We start from the raw sequence: 22,225 nt of genomic DNA, 5'->3' as shown, positions 1-22,225 counted from the left end.
GAGTGGACGGGAGATGGTTTTGCCAGCCACCCACTCTCTTTTCAGCAGATGGGCTTCCAGTTCAAGCACTCTCATGTACAGCAACTGTGACAGAACCGGTGACTAAGGATCTCAATAACGACATCTGCTCATGGCGAGTTATTTAGCAACATGGTGTGGATGGGGCTGGTTGGCAGCTGTACTCTTTCCACATCTTTCTGCTGAGAGAAGTAATTCCAAAACATAAAAGCCAGCAATAACATTTAAAGCAATGCATTGAAAGGAATCAGAGAAACACAGAATGTGTTGGGTTGGAAGGGACCTTTAAAGGTCCTCTAGTCCAACCCCCGAGAGAGATGGTCCAAATGCAGGAAGGCACTCGGGTGTCTGATGTAGGAACTCCTCCGTGGTTTCGAAGGCAAGGCAGGTGCTTGAACCGTTTCGTGGAAGCAGACTTACCAACTCAGGCTGTACCAGGAAACGCAAACCAGCAAATGCACGGTTAACACCTGCCTAATCAAGCAGATGAAGGAGATACGAAAAAGAATCTCAACGTGCAGGGAACGTCTCAGTGCACGGAACAAACACCCCAAAGCAATGACCTTGTGGTGATGTTCGCGTGATCGTAACACGTAAGAGTCCCAGCCACGGACCAAACTGAAACGTGGCAGGTGCCACGTGACATAAATACGTATTTTTAGATACTCCAGGTGCAGTATTATATGGCCCTTCCAGAGCGAACTGTGACTGCAATATTACCAGCGCAATGCTATTTGATTACTATTTTTCAATCTCTTTCATCTACTTGTAAAATAAAGTCTTCAGGGCTGTTCTGCAGCCACTTCATGTCATATGTGGCAATTTGCACGGGGTTCGTTAGCAATAAGGCTGTTACCTTGCTTTTTCTCTTTATATATATTGTTTATACTGCAGCTGTCTTGGGCTCCCGAGTAGTAAGCACTATGCAAATGACCATTTGCTGGATTGCGATAATTTGGAAGGGAAGAGGGATGCTGGAAACACTCCGTTCAAGTCCCAAATAAACCACTGGTTTCCAATTGCCTTGGGCAAGTCACTTGATCTGCCCTTACTCCCGTCTTCAGAACAGAAATGAATATTTCTTTACCTGGCAAGGAAGCTGAGGGCATAAACCCACTGACGGCTGCACGGAGTTCAGATCCTATGGTGATAAGGAGTTCAGATCCTACAGTGATAAGCAATTACTTAATACACATGCGATGCTTGGGAGCACATGTTGGTTGTTTCAAAATATAGACAGAACTGCTTGGTCCGATGAGCACATGAGAGATTTTCTCAGTAACAGCAACAAAAAAGCAAAGCAACAACAAAGAAACCACCAATAAACTGCAAGTTGGCTCCGGGGAGATGAATGAATTTCTCATCTAACTGAACATTTACTTCTGCTATGAACATGTGCTCTCTTGGAGACAGAAAACAGCTGTCTCCCACAGAAGTTGTGCAACTAATTTGGGTATACAGAAAAGGAAAGAGCTACCAAAGACACTGAAGGAAACACTGTGATGGTGAGCGCTACGGTTTTATAACAGAAGAAGAAACCATACAGAGTTACGAAACAACCCAGCGTACATCTTTATTGATGATTCACAAAATCAACATCATGCACCTAACGCGCTCCAGCAGTTCCAATGTGACATTCTTCCTTGCTAGGTTTGGCTGATTTCGCCAAGGTAAATAATATTTGCTTTTAACTCGGAGTGGGGAGAACCATGCTTTATAGTAGCTATTTCATAAGAGCAAGTGCATCACAGCCATAACAATACTTCACCGTTTTATAACACTCTGTCTTCAAAGCACTGTGCAGGCATTTAATTAAAGCCTATTAAAGCCTCACAGCAGTCCTGGCTCCCAGACCATTTTAGGTCACACCTCCTTATTAATATTTCACATAAACCCCCCCACTACCTCCCAACAACACTTATTCAGTACTTCAATGTCTCGTACTGGTCTCGCGAGAATCTTAACCCTTAAGTTAAGTGGGATTTATTAACACTCCTGAAGCGCACTGAAGACATGAACTGCCATCAAACTGACTGCAAGTGTGCTTCCGTAGTCTCACCAGAACATAATTTTCAATATTCAATTCGATTTTCAGTATTAAATTTACCAAGGGTTTTGCTGATATAAAAATTAGCTTGATTTCCTATTAAAACACACTTGTTCGTATCCTAATACGTTATATACGTATCGTCGCACCAGCAGTTTTCTCCACCTGAGTCAAGTGCCGAGCTACAGGAGACAGGAGTGAGAAAACCTGGGGAAAGGAATAACGTCTTTGATATTGTCAACTCCCAAGATGTACTGCAGGTAGCGTTCAAATCCCATTCCGAAGCCTCCATGAGGAACTGAGCCGAATTTTCGGAGGTCTAGATACCTGTAATTTAAACAGACAGTTACATTTGCAGCACGGTTATGCCGATGTAATTACAGCCAGCTTTCTATCTAGGGTTTGGCTTTCTTTCCATCTTAATTACTTCCCTTTGACCCTAACCACTCTGGATTTCTGCCAACACAGCTGGCGTTGGTCAAGGGTGTGAAGAGGTGCAGTTCCCTGACAGGCGGAATTGTTTTAGCAGAAACCCCAAGTGTAAATGCATTTTAACCAGCGTAGCTCTGCTTTGCCAATACACTAGGGCCTGTTTTCTTTAGGAGCAAGAACTCATTTGGGTAAGGAGAACAGCTTTAACATCACGCCTATGCTCACACTGAGAGCATCTTTGGAAGTTTTAGTATCTACAATATTCCTAGCAGAGGCACAAACCCAGGTTCCTACAGAATCACAGAACATTTCCACCGCCGGAGGTGGGAGTCGCCTGCTTGGGAGTGTTCAGCCTTTGCCATGCTTGCGCTGAAATCTGCCCTACAATAAATTCTTTCATTTTCTGTTTTCTTTTCAATAGTCTAAGTCATTTCACTTCCCGTAATTTCTTCAGAAGCTTAAATAGGTCTTGCCGTCTGCTGAATATTCCTTCAGATTTTTTTTTTCCTTTTAACGTTAATTATGATGGCTTTTTATTGCTTTTTCCCCAGTCAACTCTTACAGACTGATTCATCTACTTCCACGGTAAGTCAGCAAAAAATCTTGGACATAACTTCTCCAAAAATGAGCTCTGGAACAAGACACTTCATTTTGGAGAACAGCACCTGTTGTGTACAGAAAACTCAGAAAATGTTTGGAAGCAGATATTCCAAATATACGAGTGTCGACAAGATATGATGGGTCTTCTTTAGAGTTCCCCATTTCCCAGCTGGACTGTAGCCGATGTGATACACCGGAACAATATTTACAGCTATAAATTGTCACCAACAGTTTTATTTTAATAGGGGGGAAAAACATCTCAGTGGTTCTATTGATTTATGGGGCCACTTCTGAGCTCGCTGAGGCCACAAAGTTATTCTTCTTTATACGAATGCACGAGGAAGGGATTGAGTGACTCCAGATGTATTACACCCCTCGAAACTTCGTGTTTGAATATTTCTTCATCCCAGTTTAAAAAAAAAAAAAAATCAAGTACATTTAAATATAAATATATAGGTATGTTTTAACTAAGAGTGGAGGGGAAAAAAGCACTGTGAAAAAAAATTAAAATTGGATTGATTGCAATAAATGGCTTCCCAAATTTTAACTACTGTTAGTGAAACGCAAGGAAGAAGTGTATTTTATAGTCTGTGTATATATGTATTTATATATGTATATATACATATTTATATGCAAAATATACATTATATATGTTTAAGTATACTTGCTTAAAAACAGATACATATATAAAGTGTACTTGCTTGGAGTTGCATGTGCTTCAGAATTTTGTTGGCTGGAGAGACTACATTTTAACAGAGTGAAGCCAAAGCAATGCCACTGCTCACCTCTACTTGCAAAATAGAAATATTCTCCAGCAAATTCTACAGCTGCAGGAGACCACCCTGGCAGACTCCGTTTGACAGTATGCTTTTTATACCATGAAATATTATTTTTCCTTGCAGTTCATTAACAGTAGTTAAAATTTGGGAAGCCGTTCATTATACTCAATCTTCAGGTGTTTTTTTCCCCGCAATGTTTTTTCTCCTCTGCTCCACTGACCAAGCACTAAAACCAGAAGCAGAACTTCACAGAATCATAGAACTTGGAATATGAATTCTTAGTACATGGAATATGAGCCAGCAGTGTGACCAGGTGGCCAAGAAGGCCAACAGTATCCTGGCCTGTATCAGGAACAGCGTGGCCAGCGGGACTAGGGAAGTGATCGTCCCACTGTACTTGGCACTGGTGAGGCCCCACCTCGAGTGCTGTGTCCAGTTTTGGGCCCCTCACTACAAGAAAAAACACTGAGGTGCTGGAGTGTGTCCAGAGAAGGGCACCGGAGCTGGTGAGGGGTCTGGAGCACAAGCCTTGTGAGGAGCGGCTGAGGGAGCTGGGGGTGTTCAGCCTGGAGAAAAGGAGGCTGAGGGGAGACCTCGCTCTCTACATCTCCCTGAAAGGAGGTTGGAACCAGATGATCATAGAATCATAGAATCATTTAGGTTGGAAAAGACTCTTGGGATCATCGAGTCCAACCATCATCTCCACTCTACAAAGTTCTCCCGTACACCATATCCCTTAACACCACATCTAAACGAGTCTTAAACACATCCAGGGATGGTGACTCCACCACCTCCCTGGGCAGCCTATTCCAGTGTCTGACCACTCTTTCTGGGAAGAATTTTTTCCTCATGTCCAGCCTGAACCTACCCTGCTGCAGCTTGAACCCATTCCCTCTTGTTCTATCGCTAATTACCTGTGAGAAGAGACCAGCACCAACCTCTCTACAATGTCCTTTCAAGTAGTTGTAGAGAGTGATGAGGTCTCCCCTCAGCCTCCTCTTCCTCAAACTAAACAGTCCCAGCTCCTTCAATTGCTCCTCATAAGATTTATTCTGCAGGCCCTTCACCAGCTTCGTTGCCCTCCTCTGCACTCGCTCCAGCACCTCGATGTCTCTCCCATATTGAGGTGCCCAAAACTGGACACAATACTCAAGGTGTGGCCTCACCAGTGCTGAGTACAGGGGGACAATCACCTCCCTCCTTCTGCTGGTCACACTATTTCTAATACAAGCCAGGATGCCATTGGCCCTCTTGGCCACCTGGGCACACTGCTGGCTCATGTTCAGGTTCATGTTCATCTTTAAGGTCCCTTCCAACCCAAACCATTCTATCATTCTATGACAAGAGGAAACGGCCTCAAGTTGCACCAGGGGAGGTTTAGATTGGACAGTTGGAAAAATTTCTTCCCTGAAAGGGTTGTTAAACATTGGAACAGGCTGCCCAGGGCAGTGGTGGAATCACCATCCCTGGAGGTATTTAAAAGCCGGGCAGATGTGGTGCTGAGGGACATGGGTTAGTGGTGGTTTTGGCAGTGTTAGGTTGATGGTTGGACTCGATGATCTGAAAGGTCCCTTCCAACCTAGATGATTCTATAATTCTATAACTTCATACCTCTTCCTACTAGCACTGACACACAAGGTGCAGTTTTGCCTACCCTGCAAGTTGAACAGCAGGCTTGAGAGTGGGACATACTTTCTCTGATCCCTGTGACCAACATGCTTTCTACCTGTGCTGCTGGGTCTTAGCTTGGCTTGCTGAGGCTCAGTTGCATCCACCCCACACCTTGTGATGAAGATTATGCTTAGGATATGAACATGAAAGCTGTGCAACGGCATGGTGGTCTTCATCTCTATCCACTCCATACAGACTGCATTAAGAAGAGCTTGAGTTTCCACGAATACACTGGGAATTGTCCCCGGGGAGCTCCACTAAGCAGCTTTTCAAGGGTTTGCAAGGAAAATGATGGGCAGATCTGATGCGGAGGGTGGTGACTTGCGAAATAGGAAAGACCTCGTAAATGTGAGGGATACGGGCGCTGCCCGTGGCAGACCAAACCGTACCAGCTCAGGAGTTCTGAGGAGAACTGGCAAACCAGAAGGTGACAACTCTATCTGCAACTAGCAATATAAATAACAGCACAAACGTTTCTGATGACATCTATAAGCATATCTCAGCCTGTGCAAAGACAGTTGAAACTAAGCCTAGCATCTTTTCTCCCCTTGTGCTGGCAACAGTTTACAATGTCATTGTAAGGAGATGAAATAACTCAGCTTCTTCCAGATGAACAATAATAATAAATTCTACCCTTGCTTATCCAGGGCTTTCATCTGGAGATCTCAAAGCACTTTGAGAAGTCATTTTGGCAAAAGGAGCGAAACAAAACCCATTAAAGTTAATGGAAAAAGTCCATTGAATTAAATGTGCTGAGGATCAAGCCTGTGAATCCTTTCTGACGACCGTGCTTAGAAGCAGCAAAGGAATTGAGAAACTTTCCATTCTTCCCAGATGAAAGAAAAAGTAACTGCCTGCAGATGAAGCGCAAATTCCCTTTAGGCTGGAAAATGCTCCCTGAGGTTTTCCTTCATTCATTAGTCCCCAGACATCGGATGCTTCTCACCTCAAAACCAGTCATGAACTCGTCTAGCTATTTCTCCCAGTAGCTCACACTTAAGAGGAGAGTTGAGCCCTCCATTAGCAACTGGGGGACTGTGCAACATTATTCCACCGGGGAAATAAGTTTCTGCGACCCGAGCTAGCCCCAGAGTTCACATTCTGGACCTGGAGGCCTTCTTCAGAGATTTGAATCTTACTAAAAGTATGTGTTGCAACAACATCCCCTGGCAATACATTCCAGGAGCTTGTGATGTGCCAAGTTAGAAAAGCATTTCCTTTTATCCTTTTAAAAACCTATACCCTTTTATCATCATCATCGTGAGCTCCTGTGCTGCACGGCAAGGCCCTATGAAGATCAGTGCTCTCCCAGTGACCATTCATAAGCAGAATGTATTCTTTTCAGCCTCCTTTCAAAACAAATACAATCTTGATCTTTTGTGTAACCCTCTTGTTATACTAAAGCCTCTGCAGCCAGTCTGAAGAAAATAAGGCTGAAAGAACAAAGATATTGCAGTCTATGAAGTTGGATATTCTAATGGAAAAAAAAGGAAAAAAAAGTGAGGGTAATGAAAAACTACTAGTGAAATGACATTTGAAAGACCGTTTTGTTGAACGTTTCAGGAAATAAACACGCAAAGTATCACCAGGTTCTGATGCTGGGTAAAATGCCGTCTTTGGTTTCAGACAGCTTCTGCTCTGCTACAACTTTTTGGGAATCCACAAAAAAAATGCATTCAAGGAGGTCAATCTAAAACACTCCCATTGACACGAGTGGGGTTTGGGCGTGTCTTGGCTGCCTTTAGCACCGACTTTCTGCCTGCCTCTGCATGGCCCAGCACAGCGCTCTGGTTTCTCCCCAAAGCAGGAGTAACAGGACCAGGCACCTGCCAAGGACAGTGACGGGCTACCTGTTTTCGGTGGGCTCTGAAGGATGTTAAAGGACGATACGAATGCTGTCACTGGCCATGGATTGCAAGTGGCTCACCAGCGCTGCTGTTCCTTAAGTCCAACTCTTCCTTTCTATCTTGCCACACAAGGACCCATCAGAACACTCCAGCATTCAAGCTTGAAAGAAAATTAGAAATTAAAAGAGCCCAACACGGCTCAGTCTTCTCCTGGAGCAGGAGCAAGGCCAAGGCAACGTAGTAATATCCATTCTAAGACAGCAGATAACACCTGCTCTGCCACTGCGTATTTCCACCAGTGTTACACCAGAAGATCAGAAATGTTTCTGGACTGTAAAGGGTTCAGTATGAGGCCATCTTCTCCGCTGATGCACACGATGATAATCAGAGTGAGGAAATGTGTGCCTTACATGTCTAAAGACTGTCTGAAATGCTGCTTGTCCTGGTTTAACCCCAGCTGGCAACTAAACACCACGCCGCCACTCGCTCGCTCCCCCCCGCTGGGATGGGGGAGAGAATCACAAGAGTAAAACTGAGAGAACTCATGGGTTGAGATAAAGACAGTTTAATAGGGAGAGCAAAAGCCACACGCACAAGCAAAGCAAAACAAGGAATTCATTCACCGCTTCCCATCGGCAGGCAGGTGTTCAGCCATCTCCAGGAAAGCAGGGCTCCATCACGCCTAACAGTTACTTGGGAAGACAAAATGTCCTAACACCGAACATACCCCGCTTCCTCCTTCTTCCCCCAGCTTTATACACTGAGCATGATGTCATATGGCATGGAATATCCCTTTGGACAGTTGGGGTCAACTGTCCCGGCTCTGTCTCCTCCCAACTTCTTGTGCCTCCCGCCCAGCCTACTTGCTAGAGGGGTGGTGTGAGGAGAAGAAAAGGCCTTGACTCTGTGTAAGCACTGCTCAGCAGTAACACATCCCTGTGTTATCGACACTGCTTCCAGCACAAAAACAAAACAGAGCCCCATACTAGCTACTATGAAAGAAATTAACTCTACTCCAGCCAAAACCAGCACGTTGCGCAAGCTGATGGTAGTGGGGACACGTTGTTCATTACGAAGTATGAGTTACTGCTTGTGCTAAGGTGGCACCTGGAGGCTGCAAACAGGATCAGAATCCCCATTTACGTGACAATATACTCATTACTGCCTGGTCACAGAGAAAAAGAGTGACTTTGCAGAGTAAATTCTGATTACCCGACTTCACCACCACAGTTCCACAGACCTCTCCAAGTCTAGCCAAGATCAGCATCTACAGCACTGAGCTCTTTTCCATCTACAGTTCAAAGGAAGGAGCGTGAAAATAAGAGAAAATAAATTTGCAAAATCAAGCCAAATACTTCAGCAATTCATATTCTTTATGGAAAGAAACCTGCACAACAGGAAAGATGTAGCGAACTGAAGAAGATTCAGAGGACTTTGACCACATCCCTTTATTTACCTTTTTTGAAAAGCTTTCTAAAAGGTAGGAATGGGCAAAAGCGCAAGAGTATTTCAGATCACCAGTTGCCTCTTTGCCCAGCGATTCTCCCACAGACAAGCTGTCCCAGAGGTAGTGACCCCCCCCCCAGTATTCTCATGCTTAGTGGGAGAAGAAAACAGGTAGAAACAGAGATATGGCAATATATAAGGGATTTCAAAAAGGGACCACATCTCATACAGCTGCCCATTCTAAAGTCAGCAAATATTATATTTAAAAAGGAATGACTCAACTGTTCTTCAAGGAGTTTGTGAGACAGCTTTGGAGACTAAATTCAATCACTAAATTGGGGGAGATTAATTTCAGCCTCTCCTGCCACCTCCGCTGAAAAGATGGATGCTGGCAAACCACCTACCTTTTTTCTGGCAGATTCTGGACTGTAGTCCAGAAGCATCCAGGATTATTCCTATCCTGCACCTTCCTAGGACACCAGACCCTGCTATGGCAGGGGGTAACAACAGTTTTCATCTTTCTATGAAGTTACATAGAATCACAGAATGGTTCAGGTTGGAAGGGCCCTTAAAGATCATCTAGTTCCAACCCCCCTGCCATGGGCAGGGACACCTCCCACATTATCTGTGATGGAGTGGAGGGAACAGAGGGGGAAAGAGTCTCCAAAACAAGATCACAGGAGGAAAGGATTTCCGGAATCTGATTGCTACGTATCACATGAAAATGCAAAAGGAGTGATGGGCAAGGCCTTAATCTTCTCTCTTGAGGGCAGCATGAGGCAAGGCTGAGCTGGAAGGCTCTGCCGCTGAACACCAGACTTCCTCAGGCTACATCTCAGCATCTAACCACCCAACTGATCATCCTTGGTCAGGATAATCCTTGCCCTCACATGAAGGGATATGGTGTATTCTGGCCCATAAAGGCAAACAATAAAGGAAGACACTTTATTCACCCTGTTTGCAGAAGGATAATGTAAAGCTCTGCCATGCACTGGGCTGTTCCTAGGCAATATCATATTGTGGGAAGAGGAGAGTGAAGAATCCTACACTACTCTGCTTTTTGTCAAGGCAGCCTCCCTAATGATCGTTCCAAATAGTGCAGAGTATTTGAATATACTCTTCTAAATTTGAAATTCTCTGCACTATCGCCCTTTTAGTAGCTATGACAAAGTACATACCAAGAAACACTTGTCACGAGGAACACTAAGATCCTTCTGTCGTTTTAATAGGCTGAACCATTAATTCAAAGGTTGTTCTGTCTCCTTAGCAGGACAGTTTTAATTGCTTCAACCGCTGTTAGGGGAGATTTTTTGACCCAATTGCCCTGTCAATTGCAAAGGGAGTTATTCACAGAGCTGTTAAAGGTCACAAATGGCTTGTGGTTCTGTAACCTGTTTATCTCATGCCACAGTGGTCAGAATCTATTCAACATGGAACACAGCTTAATGATTTAATATCAAAAATCATTGATGGGTTGTAAATTAACCCACTTCACGCAATCTTGAAAGGAATAACCTGTGCTGTGAGTTTACAAATTGGGAAGATAAACTAAGTAGCATTAGATTAAACTTTGTTTAAATGAACTGGCTGTTCCATTTAGACTGGCAGCAACGGCAGGGCAACTAGGCCAAGAAACATTCCCTCAAGAACAGGATCAAAAAAATGAAATAGTTATTCAAAGACTCTCAATAACAGAAATAGAGCTTGCAGACCAAGACAGTGTCTTACCATTGGTAGGCATCTGCGAGTCCTAATCTGTGGAACAAAAAGAAAAACTCCTGTAAGTAAAGGAACAGAGGAGATCCGCACAAGCAGCACTTGCCTGGAAGAGAACGCTACAAGAAAAGGGAGGGTCTGATGATTAAACTCAGTCCAAAAAGGAAAGGCAGGAAATTAAGGGAAGACACAATCAGTGGCTGTCAGTTCCGGTAATCAGCAGACAATCTCGAACAGATTCCTAACATGCTTCTTAAAAGGTAAAGTTTGTTTTCTCAACATACAGGGTTGATCCCAGCTTCATGCAAAGACTTGTGCATATTCTTAATTTTAAGCATATCAGTAAGCTCTGCCTGTGAATGTTTGGAGAGTACAGGCCTGAATATTAAATTTACAATGACACGCAGCCAACCTCATTTATGAGTGGGTCAACAAATCTCTTCACGTGTGTGGCTACGTGGTTCCCCTTCTGTAGGGCATAAAACCCCTGAACTCCCATAGCTTTAATAATGTGTGTCAACTTCTGTAAAACTACTAAACAAAATACTTCTTTTTCTAATTGCCACCAGTGCATCCTCTCTCCTTTTCCTGCCCTGGCAGAACCAGAGCAAAGTTGTTGGTTTTTTCTTTCATTTCTCTGAACACGAACAGAAAACACTGTAGGGCAAAGAGAGACCACTTCTCTCATCTTCAGTGCACTGCAGCTGTCCCTGACTGGGACTTGAAGAGCTTTTGTGTGAAGCGTGTCCAAGGAGACAAGAATCCCATTCTTTATCTCTCTTAGTTATGCCGGGTGCGCAGGAAGTAGAATTTAAAAGCCTTAACAAAGTAGTTGGGCTCAGCAGATCAGATCCTGAGTACTCAAAATTGAGAAAAACACGCAAAAAGAGGTGTTATTTTTCCAGGTCATCTTCAATGCAGAGCTGTACTTCAGGGTCACTCAAGACACACCCCATTTGTAGCTTGAAATACTTCCTATGACTTTCCTGACAAACAAGAAAATCTCTTTTCAGCCTCCAAGCAGACGGCTCCTCCAGCCTCACACCTTGAGTGCTGTGGACTCTAGATCTTACTGGCAAAAATTTCAAGCGATAAAGTGCAGCAGAGTACAAAACATTGTATTTTGTTCAGCTGAAGCATGCCTGCTGCGGGAGAGTTTGCAGGGAGAGTAACACGAAGCACAGGGAATAATATCATCCTGCCCCACAAACTGAGACCCAGCGTTCTGGTGATTTTAATTGCCCTGCGCCGTTTGGATTCATCATGCCGAAATGGATTTTCTCCACTGAGTAGATATATCTCTGTGAGCATGGGGCCGATTTAAGCGACAAATTCATTCCCAATGTGCAAATGGTGTTACTCCGGGATTAATCCTCCTCCAAAATTGCTTTCCACAAGTGTATGACTGGCCCAAATGGAGACAGCTGAGTTATGAACGGTTCTTTTGAACAATCAGAGAGGATCCAGGGAGTAATTGCCTATGGAGAATTACCCCATCCATAATGTTAATTATTGTTAACTAAACAGCAGCTTTGATATTCTGACACCGAATTTAGCCTAAAATTGCTCAAAGTCACATGATCCAGAACCAAGCAGCAGGGAAAGAGCCCATATGACACAGTACAGGTCCCAGGCACTCCCAGTGAAGCGTCCCACCAAACTGGTAGCAAAGAACCATATTCTCTGAAATGGTGCCCCTGAGGCCAGCTGCATCACAGCTCGCAAAGCTTCTGACCAAAACTGCAGTTCCTCAGTTACACAACGTGATGACAAATACATCTAAGCTCTGTCTACGCAACAACTTCCACCTTCGCAAGCCACTCTCAGCCACAAAAGTCGCGAAGAAAAGGCTCGAGGATGAAGTGCCTCATATCAGACCCTGTTCCAGATGGCCCCAGCAGAGACAAGGCATTCTGCTGCCCTGGCCTCCAAGTGTAAAATAAACTTCTTCTCTGATGAGCTAAAACAGAGGGGCAGCGTGCATACCTACAACAGAAACACAAGAACTTCTTCACCAGTTAGTGATTACCTACTCAGATAAATAGATATCTCAAAGACAATTAAAAATAGTATTAGTTGCCTTTCCATTCTTCCATCTTGCCAACCACTGAGAGCCGCTGAAACACTCTCTTGGTTGGATTAGTCTCCTGGCACCTGTGGGTTTTCCATACCTCTGTAAGCGTGATTCGAGGAAGGGCAGTCGCTCCTCTCTCAAACTGCCTCCACACAGCTCCCCTACTCCTGGTACGAGGAGGTCAACAGCTGCAACCTTAAAAGAAAGAAACCTAACATAAGTCATGCCACGTAGCCATACAGTCTACAGCAGAAGTACAGTTGACACCGGACGGCTGTTTGTAAAAAGCTACTGTAATTCTTTTATTGAGAGCAGGACACTTAGGTAAGCATTTGCAGATGCTTGAAAAGTCCCTTGTTGACAGGAAAAGGCCGGGAGGGAACTTTTACAATGATAAAAATCAGTAGGCCTACAGAAAACCTGAACAAGTGCAGTGACATCCCAGACTGAGGACTTCCACTGCAGGTGGTCTGAACTGAATCCCACCAGGTTACTCCGGTGACAACCCGTGCAGGTAGGCAAGCCTGTGCTGGGTATAGAGAACCCAACAGCAGCTCACAAGGAAGCAGAGACACACGGGGAAGTTTCCTGAAGCCACCATTCCCTTAGAGTTTAAGCTGCTGTGATGCGTGTATCTTGTGTTTACCCTGTACGCCCCCATTCCTTGAGCCAGCTCTAGTGGCAATGATACCAATTGATCCACGGCACTGATGTGCTGATCCAAGTGTTAGGGTTCCAGTTTTACCACCTATGCTGTTAGGTGTGGGCTGGTTTTCTTCTCTGTTTTGTTTTGTAGTTACTTCTCTTATCCCACAGCTGAACTGTGAAATGACCGTGGCACACGGTGGGGTAGTAGCTCTTTTTAGCAGAAGCAATGTTTCGGATTGTCTCAGTTCAATTGGGAATTCACACCTTCAAAGCATGAGACTTGTGGAGGAAGAGTTTACGTCTTGTGTCCATCTACTACTTGACAATTACATGGATGGTAGATCTGAATGACAAGAGAATCACGGGCTGCTTGGAGCTATGCATTTCTAGGTATTTCACCTAGTAGTACAGAAGTCTACCAGGAAAAGAAATCACCACAAATCTGTCTTAAAGGACCTAAGCAAAAACTTAACACTATCTAACTCCTGAATCCTCCTCCTCCAGGAGGATGTGGGAATTACTTCTACAACAGGAAAATGACTGAACAGGACCTGATGGTCATGTCTTATCGTGGACTTCTGGACCGGAGGCCCAGCAGAAGACTATCCTCATCTGTCTATCTCTTGTAGGCTAAGACACACACCTAGCCAAAAAAGAGGTGGAAGCATGACCTATGGACTCACCGTGTGTTGAGGTCCATCTTCATTGTCCCGCATGTAGAAAGGTTTGAGGTCATACGGGTAGTTAATCACAAACACGGGAACGTCACCACAGTGCTTCACCAGGTACTTTTCATGTTCTGTTTGGAGGTCACAGCCCCACTGTAAAGACAAGCAAAAGGGACCTGGGATCCTGCTGCGGCGCATCCTGCCTGTGGCAAGAGACACAGCAAAATCCCTGCACAGGAGAGACGTGCAGCTTTGAATAACACGAAACCAAGCAGAGCGACCTCTCACACAGGCCACTGGGAAAATCTGCTAAGCAGCCAGAGTTTTACGGGTTTTAAGGTAGAGCAAAGCAATGAAAATAACATGGTTTAACTTTCACAGAACAGGGCTAGATCATCCCTGCATCAAGCCCAAGCATCTGGTATCAAGTCATAAAAAAAAAAAAACAAACCACCCCAAAACAAACAAAAAAAAACCCCAAACCAAAACCCACACTCTGCATAGCTTACGGGAAACAGGCACCTATCCAAAGTCAGCTTACTCAACCCAGCAAGCCGGCCTTATTTCAGTATTACCTTTGGTATACAGAAAGCAGCTTTGCTAGGCTGACCGCTCTCTTCCCTGCTGTGTCCTGTTACATGCTCCATTAATTCCCACTTAGGAAAACCCAGCATCCTATTAACCAATTCTTTGTTATCAGAAGCCTTGAAAATTTGCAATGTCCTTCACTTCTCCTTTCTTCCAGTGACATTACAAAGTGGCTTTTGCCTAGGGCCCTCCAGTCCATTATACGATGTGCAAAGAATATTGGGGAGTGAAAGGGGAAGAGGGGAACAGATATTCTGCAGACTCTCCTCGTGTGAAAATAACCTGAGTTTGCTGTCTCAGATCAAGGTAGTACAGATACAGGATTTGAAGATCTACACCCACTTGTACACAGAGACGAGACAGCTACCCAACTGGCTACGAAGGTGGCTTCAGCCAGAGGGTTATCTTCCTCAAAGCATCAGAATGAGATAAAGATTAATCAGTGTACACATGAGATGAGCACCACCAGGAACGTTCTCCCTACCGGTGTGTGTGTTTGAAATTGGGCAAAATACGATTTTTAGAAAACCATAATCTAACAGTGTTAGAAAGACTAGCGTGTGGCTTTTTTTCCCAGTCAACATCTATGCTTTGGAAAGACAAGGGATTCCCTTTACCTACATCTAGATGATGTGGTATTTTGACATGGTTTTGGCTACTACTCTCTGGGCAGAGAGAAACCTTATGAAGTTCAACAAGGGCAAGTGTAGGGTGCTGCACCTGGGGAGGAACAACCCCATGCACCAGTACAGGTTGGGTGCTGACCTGCTGGAGAGCAGCTCTGTGGAAAGAGACCTGGGAGTCCTGGTGGACAACAGGATGACCATGAGTCAGCAATGTGCCCTTGTGGCCAAGAAGGCCAATGGCATCCTGGGGTGCATCAAGAGGAGCGTGGCCAGCAGGTCAAGGGAGGTCATCCTCCCCCTCTACTCTGCCTTGGTGAGACCGCACCTGGAGTACTGTGTCCAGTTCTGGGCTCCCCGGTTCAAGAGGGACAGGGAACTGCTGGAAAGGGTGCAGCGGAGGGCTACGAGGATGATTAGGGGACTGGAACACCTCTCTTATGAGGAAAGGCTGAGGGATTTGGGTCTCTTCAGTCTGGAAAAAAGACGTCTGAGGGGTGACCTTATCAACGCTTATAAATACTTAAAGGGTGGGTGTCAGGACGATGGGGCGAGGCTCTTTTCAGTGGTGCCCGGGGACAGGACAAGAGGCAATGGGCACAAACTGGAACATAGGAAGTTCCACCTAAACATGAGGAGGAACTTCTTTACCCTGAGGGTGGCAGAGCACTGGAACAGGCTGCCCAGAGAGGTGGTGGAGTCTCCATCTCTGGAGACATTCAAAACCCATCTGGACGTGTTCCTGTGTAACCTGCTCTAGGTGACCCTGCTCTGGCAGGGGGTTGGACTAGATGATCTCCAGAGGTCCCTTCCAACCCTATGATTCTATGATTCTATGATTCTATGACTAGTCCTTGTCAAACTTTTGATGCCATCCTAATATCATTCCTTTATTTGAGGACTATCAGAGCAGCTCTCCTTAGATGATTGCTACTGAATCCACAACACACTCAGCACTCCTTGCACATGGGAAAAAGAAGCTTCTTTGCTAAAGCCTTGGTCTTTCAGCAGCAGACTCATCACTTCCTTTCCTTCAAATGTTACGTGTTCTTCTGCTACACCTCACTCCTCACGCTGCTCCCATTTCGACCCCAAAGGGCAAAAGTTATACCTGGGTGTCCTGGTTTGAGCGACACAAGACTAATTTCTCTTCTAATGCTTGTGAAAACTGCACTTTGAGAAGACTCTAGTGTCTGACTTCGTGAAAATATTTACTTTATAGCCAGCTAGGCTATGTTGGATTCAAAGTCTCGGTGTTTTCAAGCCTTGCCAGCCTTGCCAGGTGCCAGGATGAGGAGGAGCAAGGCCTGGGCACTTGACCCAGGCTGGCCAACAGGATTATTTCATACCATGAACGTCATTCAATATAAATTAGAAAGTTTGCTGCGTGGTCTCTCTCCCCCTTGATGGCGGCAGTCCAGAGAACTCCTTGCCCTGGTGCCGGACCCCTGAGCCCTTTCCTTCCTCCCGAAGCCGCAGCGCTCGCAGTGTCCCACATTTGCCATCCCTGCTGGGAGTGCACAGCATCCTGCTGATGGAATTGGCTGAGTATAATCCTTGTGTATTTTCTATTGGTATCAGGATTGATACTGGTTCTTTAGTATTAGTAATGTTAATTATTTAATCTTATCCTATTAAATCTATTCATATTTCAACCCTTCCGTTTCTTTCTTTTAACTTGATTCCCCTTCCTGGGTGGGGAGGGGTCACTGGGTGAGAGAATAATTGTCTAAACGACAATAAATTGTTATGAGTTTCTCAAACCATAACAGTGGGTTACAGCTGAGCACGCACCCCAGGAGGCAGATGATAACCTGCGAGAAGTAACAACTCTCGTGGTATCGGAAAGAGAGAAAGGAGATCAACCAAAGTTCAGGCTGGCTGCGGACATGAACGGCCACAGGGACAAGCCACCGGGCACCTACTTACCTCTGGCTTGAAAGTGAAAGTTTGAGAAGCTCGCTTCAAAGTTTCCACTGCTTCATTGTAGGAAATTCTGCAAGAGGGGAGGGGGGAAAAAAAAAAAAAAGTCTTTAGGATAACTATGAAAGGAATAACAAGAAAGTTTACTGGCTAAGTGCCGCACTGGAAAATTAAGGAGGCATTTCCCCACCACCATGCCAATTTGTGCTGTGATGTCAGACTTCCCAGCAATGCTTCTTTGGACAGAAACCAAACCCCATTTTATATGGCAAGAACCCTGTGTCTTCCTGCGCCTCAGCAACGTGCAGTGCAGGAAGCGCGAAGCTCCCAAGACACTTCTGTATTATTGCAATGTTGCACTGCACTCAGAAGTGAGGTCTATAGAGAACTGCTTCATAGAAATGTGGGGTTTTTTTAAGAAAACAACGTGCCGTCGTTGGCATAGCTCCAACAACAGAGAGCTACTGTTCAGGATGGTGTGAGGTAAAAATAACAGCCCAGCGCACAAAGGGCTTGCAGCTCAAACATTTTCATTTTACTTTGCAAAAACCGAGAGATTTATTTGCAGCACTGTTTCTCTACTCCTCTGACAGATCTGAGAGCAGATTCTCCAATGACTTCCTGGAATTGGAGGCCTGTAACTAGCACTGTTCCCCAGGGGTCAGTTCTGGCTCCAGTCTTATTCAACAGAGTCATCAATGACCTGGCTGAGGGGACAGAGTGTACCCTCAGCACGTTTGCTGATGACACAAAACTGGGAGGAGGGGGTGACACACCAGAAGGCTGTGCTGTCATTCAGCGAGACCTGGACAGGCTGGAGAGTTGGTCAGAGAGGAACCTAATAAAGCTGAACCAGCGCAAGTGTAGAGTCCTGCACCGAGGGAGGAAGAACCCCATGCACCAGTCCAGGTTAGGGGCCAAACTGCTGGAAAGCAGCTCTGCAGAGAGGGACCTGGGAGTCCTGGTGGACAAGCTGACCATGAGCCAGCAATGTGCCCTTGTGGCCAAGAAGGTCAATGGTCTCCTGGGGTACATTAAAAATACCGTGGTCAACAGGTTGAGGGATGTCATCCTCCCCCTCTGCTCTGCCCTGGTGAGGCCACATCTGGAGCACCGGGTCCAGTTCTGGGCTCCCCAGTTCGAGAGAGGGAACTACTGGAGAGAGTCCAGCAGAGGCTATGAAGATGATCAGGGGATGGGAGCACCTCTCTTCTGAGGAAAGGCCGAGAGCCCTGGGGCTGCTCAGCCTGGAGAAGAGCAGACTGAGAGGGGATCTCATCAATGCTTACCAATATCTAAAGGGTGGGTGTCAGGAGAATGGGGCCAAACTCTTCTTAGTGGTGCCCAATGACAGGACAAGGGGCAACGGCCACAAACTGGAAAACAGGAAATTCCATCTCAACATGAGGGAAAAATTCTTTACTTTGAGGGTGGCAGAGCCTTGGCACAGGCTGCCCAGAGAGCTCATGGAGTCTCCTTCTCTGGAGATATTCAAAACCTGCCTGGATGCGTTTCTGTCCAACCTGCTCTGGGTGACCCTGCTCTGGCAGGGGATTGGACTGGATGGTCTCCAGAGGTCCCTTCCAACCCCCACCATTCTGTGATTCCACCAGGACAAAAGAATGGCATCGTGGCAGAGGAAACAAGAAGTGCAGTGAAAGATGCTGCAGGTTTGATAACTGGAAATCAAGACTCAATGGAAGATACTTTTGCTGACAAGTTTTCCATACACCAAGCAAATGTTGTGGACAGAGAAAAGAAAGAACAACGTCACCATAGTAATTTAATCTCTCTGTATCATTGACTAAATCCAACTATAATCCAAATTCCCTAAAGAGCACGAGCTCTTTACACCCAGCTACGAGGTTTCACTAACACAGGGAAGGTTTCTGGAGGAAATAACTTGGGAAGGAATATATGGCTCCACGTGTTTGGGTTATGCAAGGCCAAGGTCCAAATGAGGTGCATCACTGCCACAGGTTCAACGCATGTAACTGATGTAAGCCAGGAATGCCCCCGATCTGCCAGCAGTTGAAGAAAGAGACAGAGAGGGAGAGATGGGCTGACTCGTTTTATTTTTTCCTTGGACCATGGGAGAAGCTGAGTTCAACTCTGTCCTTTCAGGAATACCAGTTAGGTCCAAAGAGAGAAGGACTGATACAGGGAGATAGTGACTTCACCGAAGGCTCCCACTGTGTCTGTGCAAGCACAAGGCCCAGAGAGGATTTATCATGAATGATCCTGTTGCCCAAGCACGGCTGTAGCTGCTTAACAGGAAAACCAGTGCTGGGCTGAGCAGCCCTACAATGTTCTGTGGGATGAGTAAAGAGCACCGCTATTTGAAGAGAGCGCCAAGACCAAAGAAGAGGAGGTATATTCTTCGGGGCCAAGGAGAAAAACGAACCCACTTCAGCTCTTTAGCACACAAAGAACTGGGAAAAGGAGTTGCACTAGCAATGGGGAATAGAAAACCGAATAGGATTTTTAAATATCAAAAAATAGTTTCATAAAAAGAGAGCCACTGGAGTGGAAGTGTGAAGGAAGGCAGAGCACCAAAGCCAAAACCAAGCAAGACAGCGAGCAAACCACTGCACAGGTTCATGCTGGAAGGGGGATACCCTTATAGAAAGAGGATCTTGTCTAGGGAAGCAAAAGCCAAAGGCAAGGGGATTCAGGTACTAGTCTCAAGCAGAGATGAAAGGGCAACGGGTGAACAGTACAAAGGGAACTGCAGTTCATGCTCTTTTGGAGACGTTATGCTAACCCAGAAGACATTGAGCTGGGAAAGAAAAAGAACATATACAAAACAGGAACTCTTTCCCCAAAAGCCCTCTTCCAGATCATTTTGAAATAGAAGTACTTACGTCACAAATTTGTTCTTCAGCATTTGTTCCAACCTGTCCTTGGTCAAAACAAGAGAAAATAAAAATGTAAAGCTACTCTTAAGGATTCAGGAGCCCAGAGTAAACTCAGAATAGCCACCGCCCTCTAAGTTTTAATTTATAGGTCCGCATTGTGATGTAGATATGGGTCAAAATCCACTCCTGGCCGTTCAGTGCTAAAAGGGTACCCGACTATTGGAGCTGATTATTCAGGGGCTACTAGATGATGCGTGTCCTCTCCTGTTGGCCTGAACAATCACTTAAGCTCGGGCCGACTTTTAGTTCTTCAGAGTTTGCTAACATAGGACAACACAGTAAAAAAAAATTTAAAAAAATTAAGCCTCCCTATAGCCAAGAGCCCCCAAAATGCATAACAGGATTGCAGCTCTTTCTTGTCACATTTATTACCTTCTGGGCAGGAGCTATGTGTTTATGAAAAAGCTCAACATCATGAGGACATCTGGAGAGCACGGTGCTTGTTGCCGTCTTGAAAAGATCTTCCATAACCTAAGAGAGAAAACAGGAGCGCAAGAAAAATTAACACTGCTTAGATGTCCCAGACTATAAATAAAACATGGTACACATCAGCCAAAGGGTCCAGAAGGAGCTTCTGTCCTTCTGCACGGTTAGACTGCATAAGAGGGTACCAGCTTGCTAATGCTCCTAAGTAGCAGGCTTGCTCAGTAGCTGAAGAGGCTGGGAACCTTTGTTTCTACTATGGGTTTAGGGCTTCAGTGTCCGCTGATGGCCTCAGTATCTTCAGTCAGGTATCTCCAGGGGAAAAAAAGCACAGCTAAAATATTCAAGCAACAGCCAGACACAAATACACACATTACAACCATTCGCAATGACAGGTCTCAGTTTAATTTTTAGTGAGGAGTCTGTCCTGAAATGAGCAATTCTGGTTTTCTGCTTTGTTCTTAGAAGAGGCAGAACTAAAGAAGAGGAGAAGAAACTTGCACTGTGTAGAGCCTACCCATCAAACAGATCCCAGCTAAAGAGACTTTGCGCCGTAAAATGAGTAGAGAGCTACAGCAGAGGATTCATTAATGCAGGGACGTTTGCGAAACTAAAAAAAGATGTGGTTTCATTTCCCTAAACTAATGTGGATTAGCTAAATGACATTATCATCCAATTTGTATACACTTATCCAGTAAAATGGGCTTCACCCATGAAGAAAGTAAAATGCTATTTTGATTCTAAACTAAATAAAAAAAAAAAAAAAAGCCCCCACGTGGGATGCCACTACATTTTGATCAACCCGTTTTAAGAGTAACTTTCCCTTTTGGTTAAGCAAAGCTGACCATCCGAGACACTTGTTGTGCAGATTAAGAGCTCCCATGACTCCTTGTAGCCTCACGCCCGGCACAAAGCAGGCAGCTGATACCTGTGTAGTACTGGTGATCCCAAATCTTCACAATCAACCTCCTTATTCTCATCTCCTTTGGAAGGAACAGAGCAATGCAGCAGGGCTGCATGTCATCTCAGCCTGGAATAGGACCAGGCTTTTCCCAACACGCACCACCTCTGGAAGTCCTGGCACATTCCTGTTTTTTTTTTTTCTGTGAGCATACCAACTGCTTCATTCGTTGCAGCTAGGTGAGTAGCAGTCCCTAGACCCTGCAAAGTCCAGGGGACGCTAACTGTGAAAAGAAGAACCTGATGTTCAGCCAGCAGATCTGAGGAAGAGGCAGGTCTCTGCCTTGCAAGGAACCAGATCTTACAGGGTAAGAGGAACAAAAGGCACAGAAAAGAAGAAGCTGGTCTACTGACACTGCCAAGATGAGATTTCAGGCACGTTGTTCAAATTCTCAGGTTTAGAATGTTCTTCATCACCTGTCCCAAACTGCTGAAACACTGCTCTGAGCTGATGAACAATCTCTGCATTCCACCAGCCCAGAGAAGCCAGTAAATCAGCCCATTTTGACTCCTCTGGAGCCAAACTCGGCCTTCAGACTCCTGCATCAATCCGGGCCCCCTGTTTAAAACGGGAAGATCCAAATAAAGGAACAGCATTATCATATGCAGATGAAGAGTTTTACCCCTACTGGTACTCAAACTCGGAGGAAATGAAAAGCTAGCGTTCCTGCTGCTGAGTGGCAAATAACCAAACAGTCAGCTTTGAACTGCCTTCAAAGTAGCTAGAAAAAGGCTTATGCAAATGAAATTAGAAAACTTCTTGGCAATTCATCTGGTTTCACCAGGCAGAGAGAAGGGATTTTACATTAAGCTTCCTCTTTCTAGAAAATGAAAGTATCATCTG

General features: G+C 45.2%; 1 protein-coding gene across 2 annotated transcripts in view; it reads right to left on the bottom strand.

The window, feature by feature from the left end:
• Nucleotides 1-1,577: 1,577 nt before the first annotated feature.
• NARS2 (asparaginyl-tRNA synthetase 2, mitochondrial) overlaps nucleotides 1,578-22,225 on the bottom strand; it is a 59,777-nt gene continuing 39,129 nt past the window's right edge. The window contains exons 8-14 of one of the 2 annotated variants that reach the window (XM_063326432.1): nucleotides 20,371-20,469; nucleotides 19,945-19,982; nucleotides 17,087-17,153; nucleotides 13,962-14,099; nucleotides 12,728-12,825; nucleotides 10,569-10,595; nucleotides 1,578-2,392 (exon numbers count right to left, since the gene is read on the bottom strand). In XM_063326432.1, the coding sequence (XP_063182502.1) occupies nucleotides 2,248-2,392; nucleotides 10,569-10,595; nucleotides 12,728-12,825; nucleotides 13,962-14,099; nucleotides 17,087-17,153; nucleotides 19,945-19,982; nucleotides 20,371-20,469 (612 nt within the window). In that variant the 3' untranslated portion in view covers nucleotides 1,578-2,247. Of the gene's footprint in view, nucleotides 2,393-10,568; nucleotides 10,596-12,727; nucleotides 12,826-13,961; nucleotides 14,100-17,086; nucleotides 17,154-19,944; nucleotides 19,990-20,370; nucleotides 20,470-22,225 lie in introns of both variants that reach the window. The other variant, XM_063326423.1, reaches the window with a different exon arrangement.

This window comes from Chroicocephalus ridibundus, chromosome 1 (assembly GCF_963924245.1).
Source record: "Chroicocephalus ridibundus chromosome 1, bChrRid1.1, whole genome shotgun sequence".
Lineage (NCBI taxonomy): Eukaryota > Metazoa > Chordata > Aves > Charadriiformes > Laridae > Chroicocephalus > Chroicocephalus ridibundus.
This window is presented reverse-complemented; position numbering and strand designations above follow the sequence as displayed.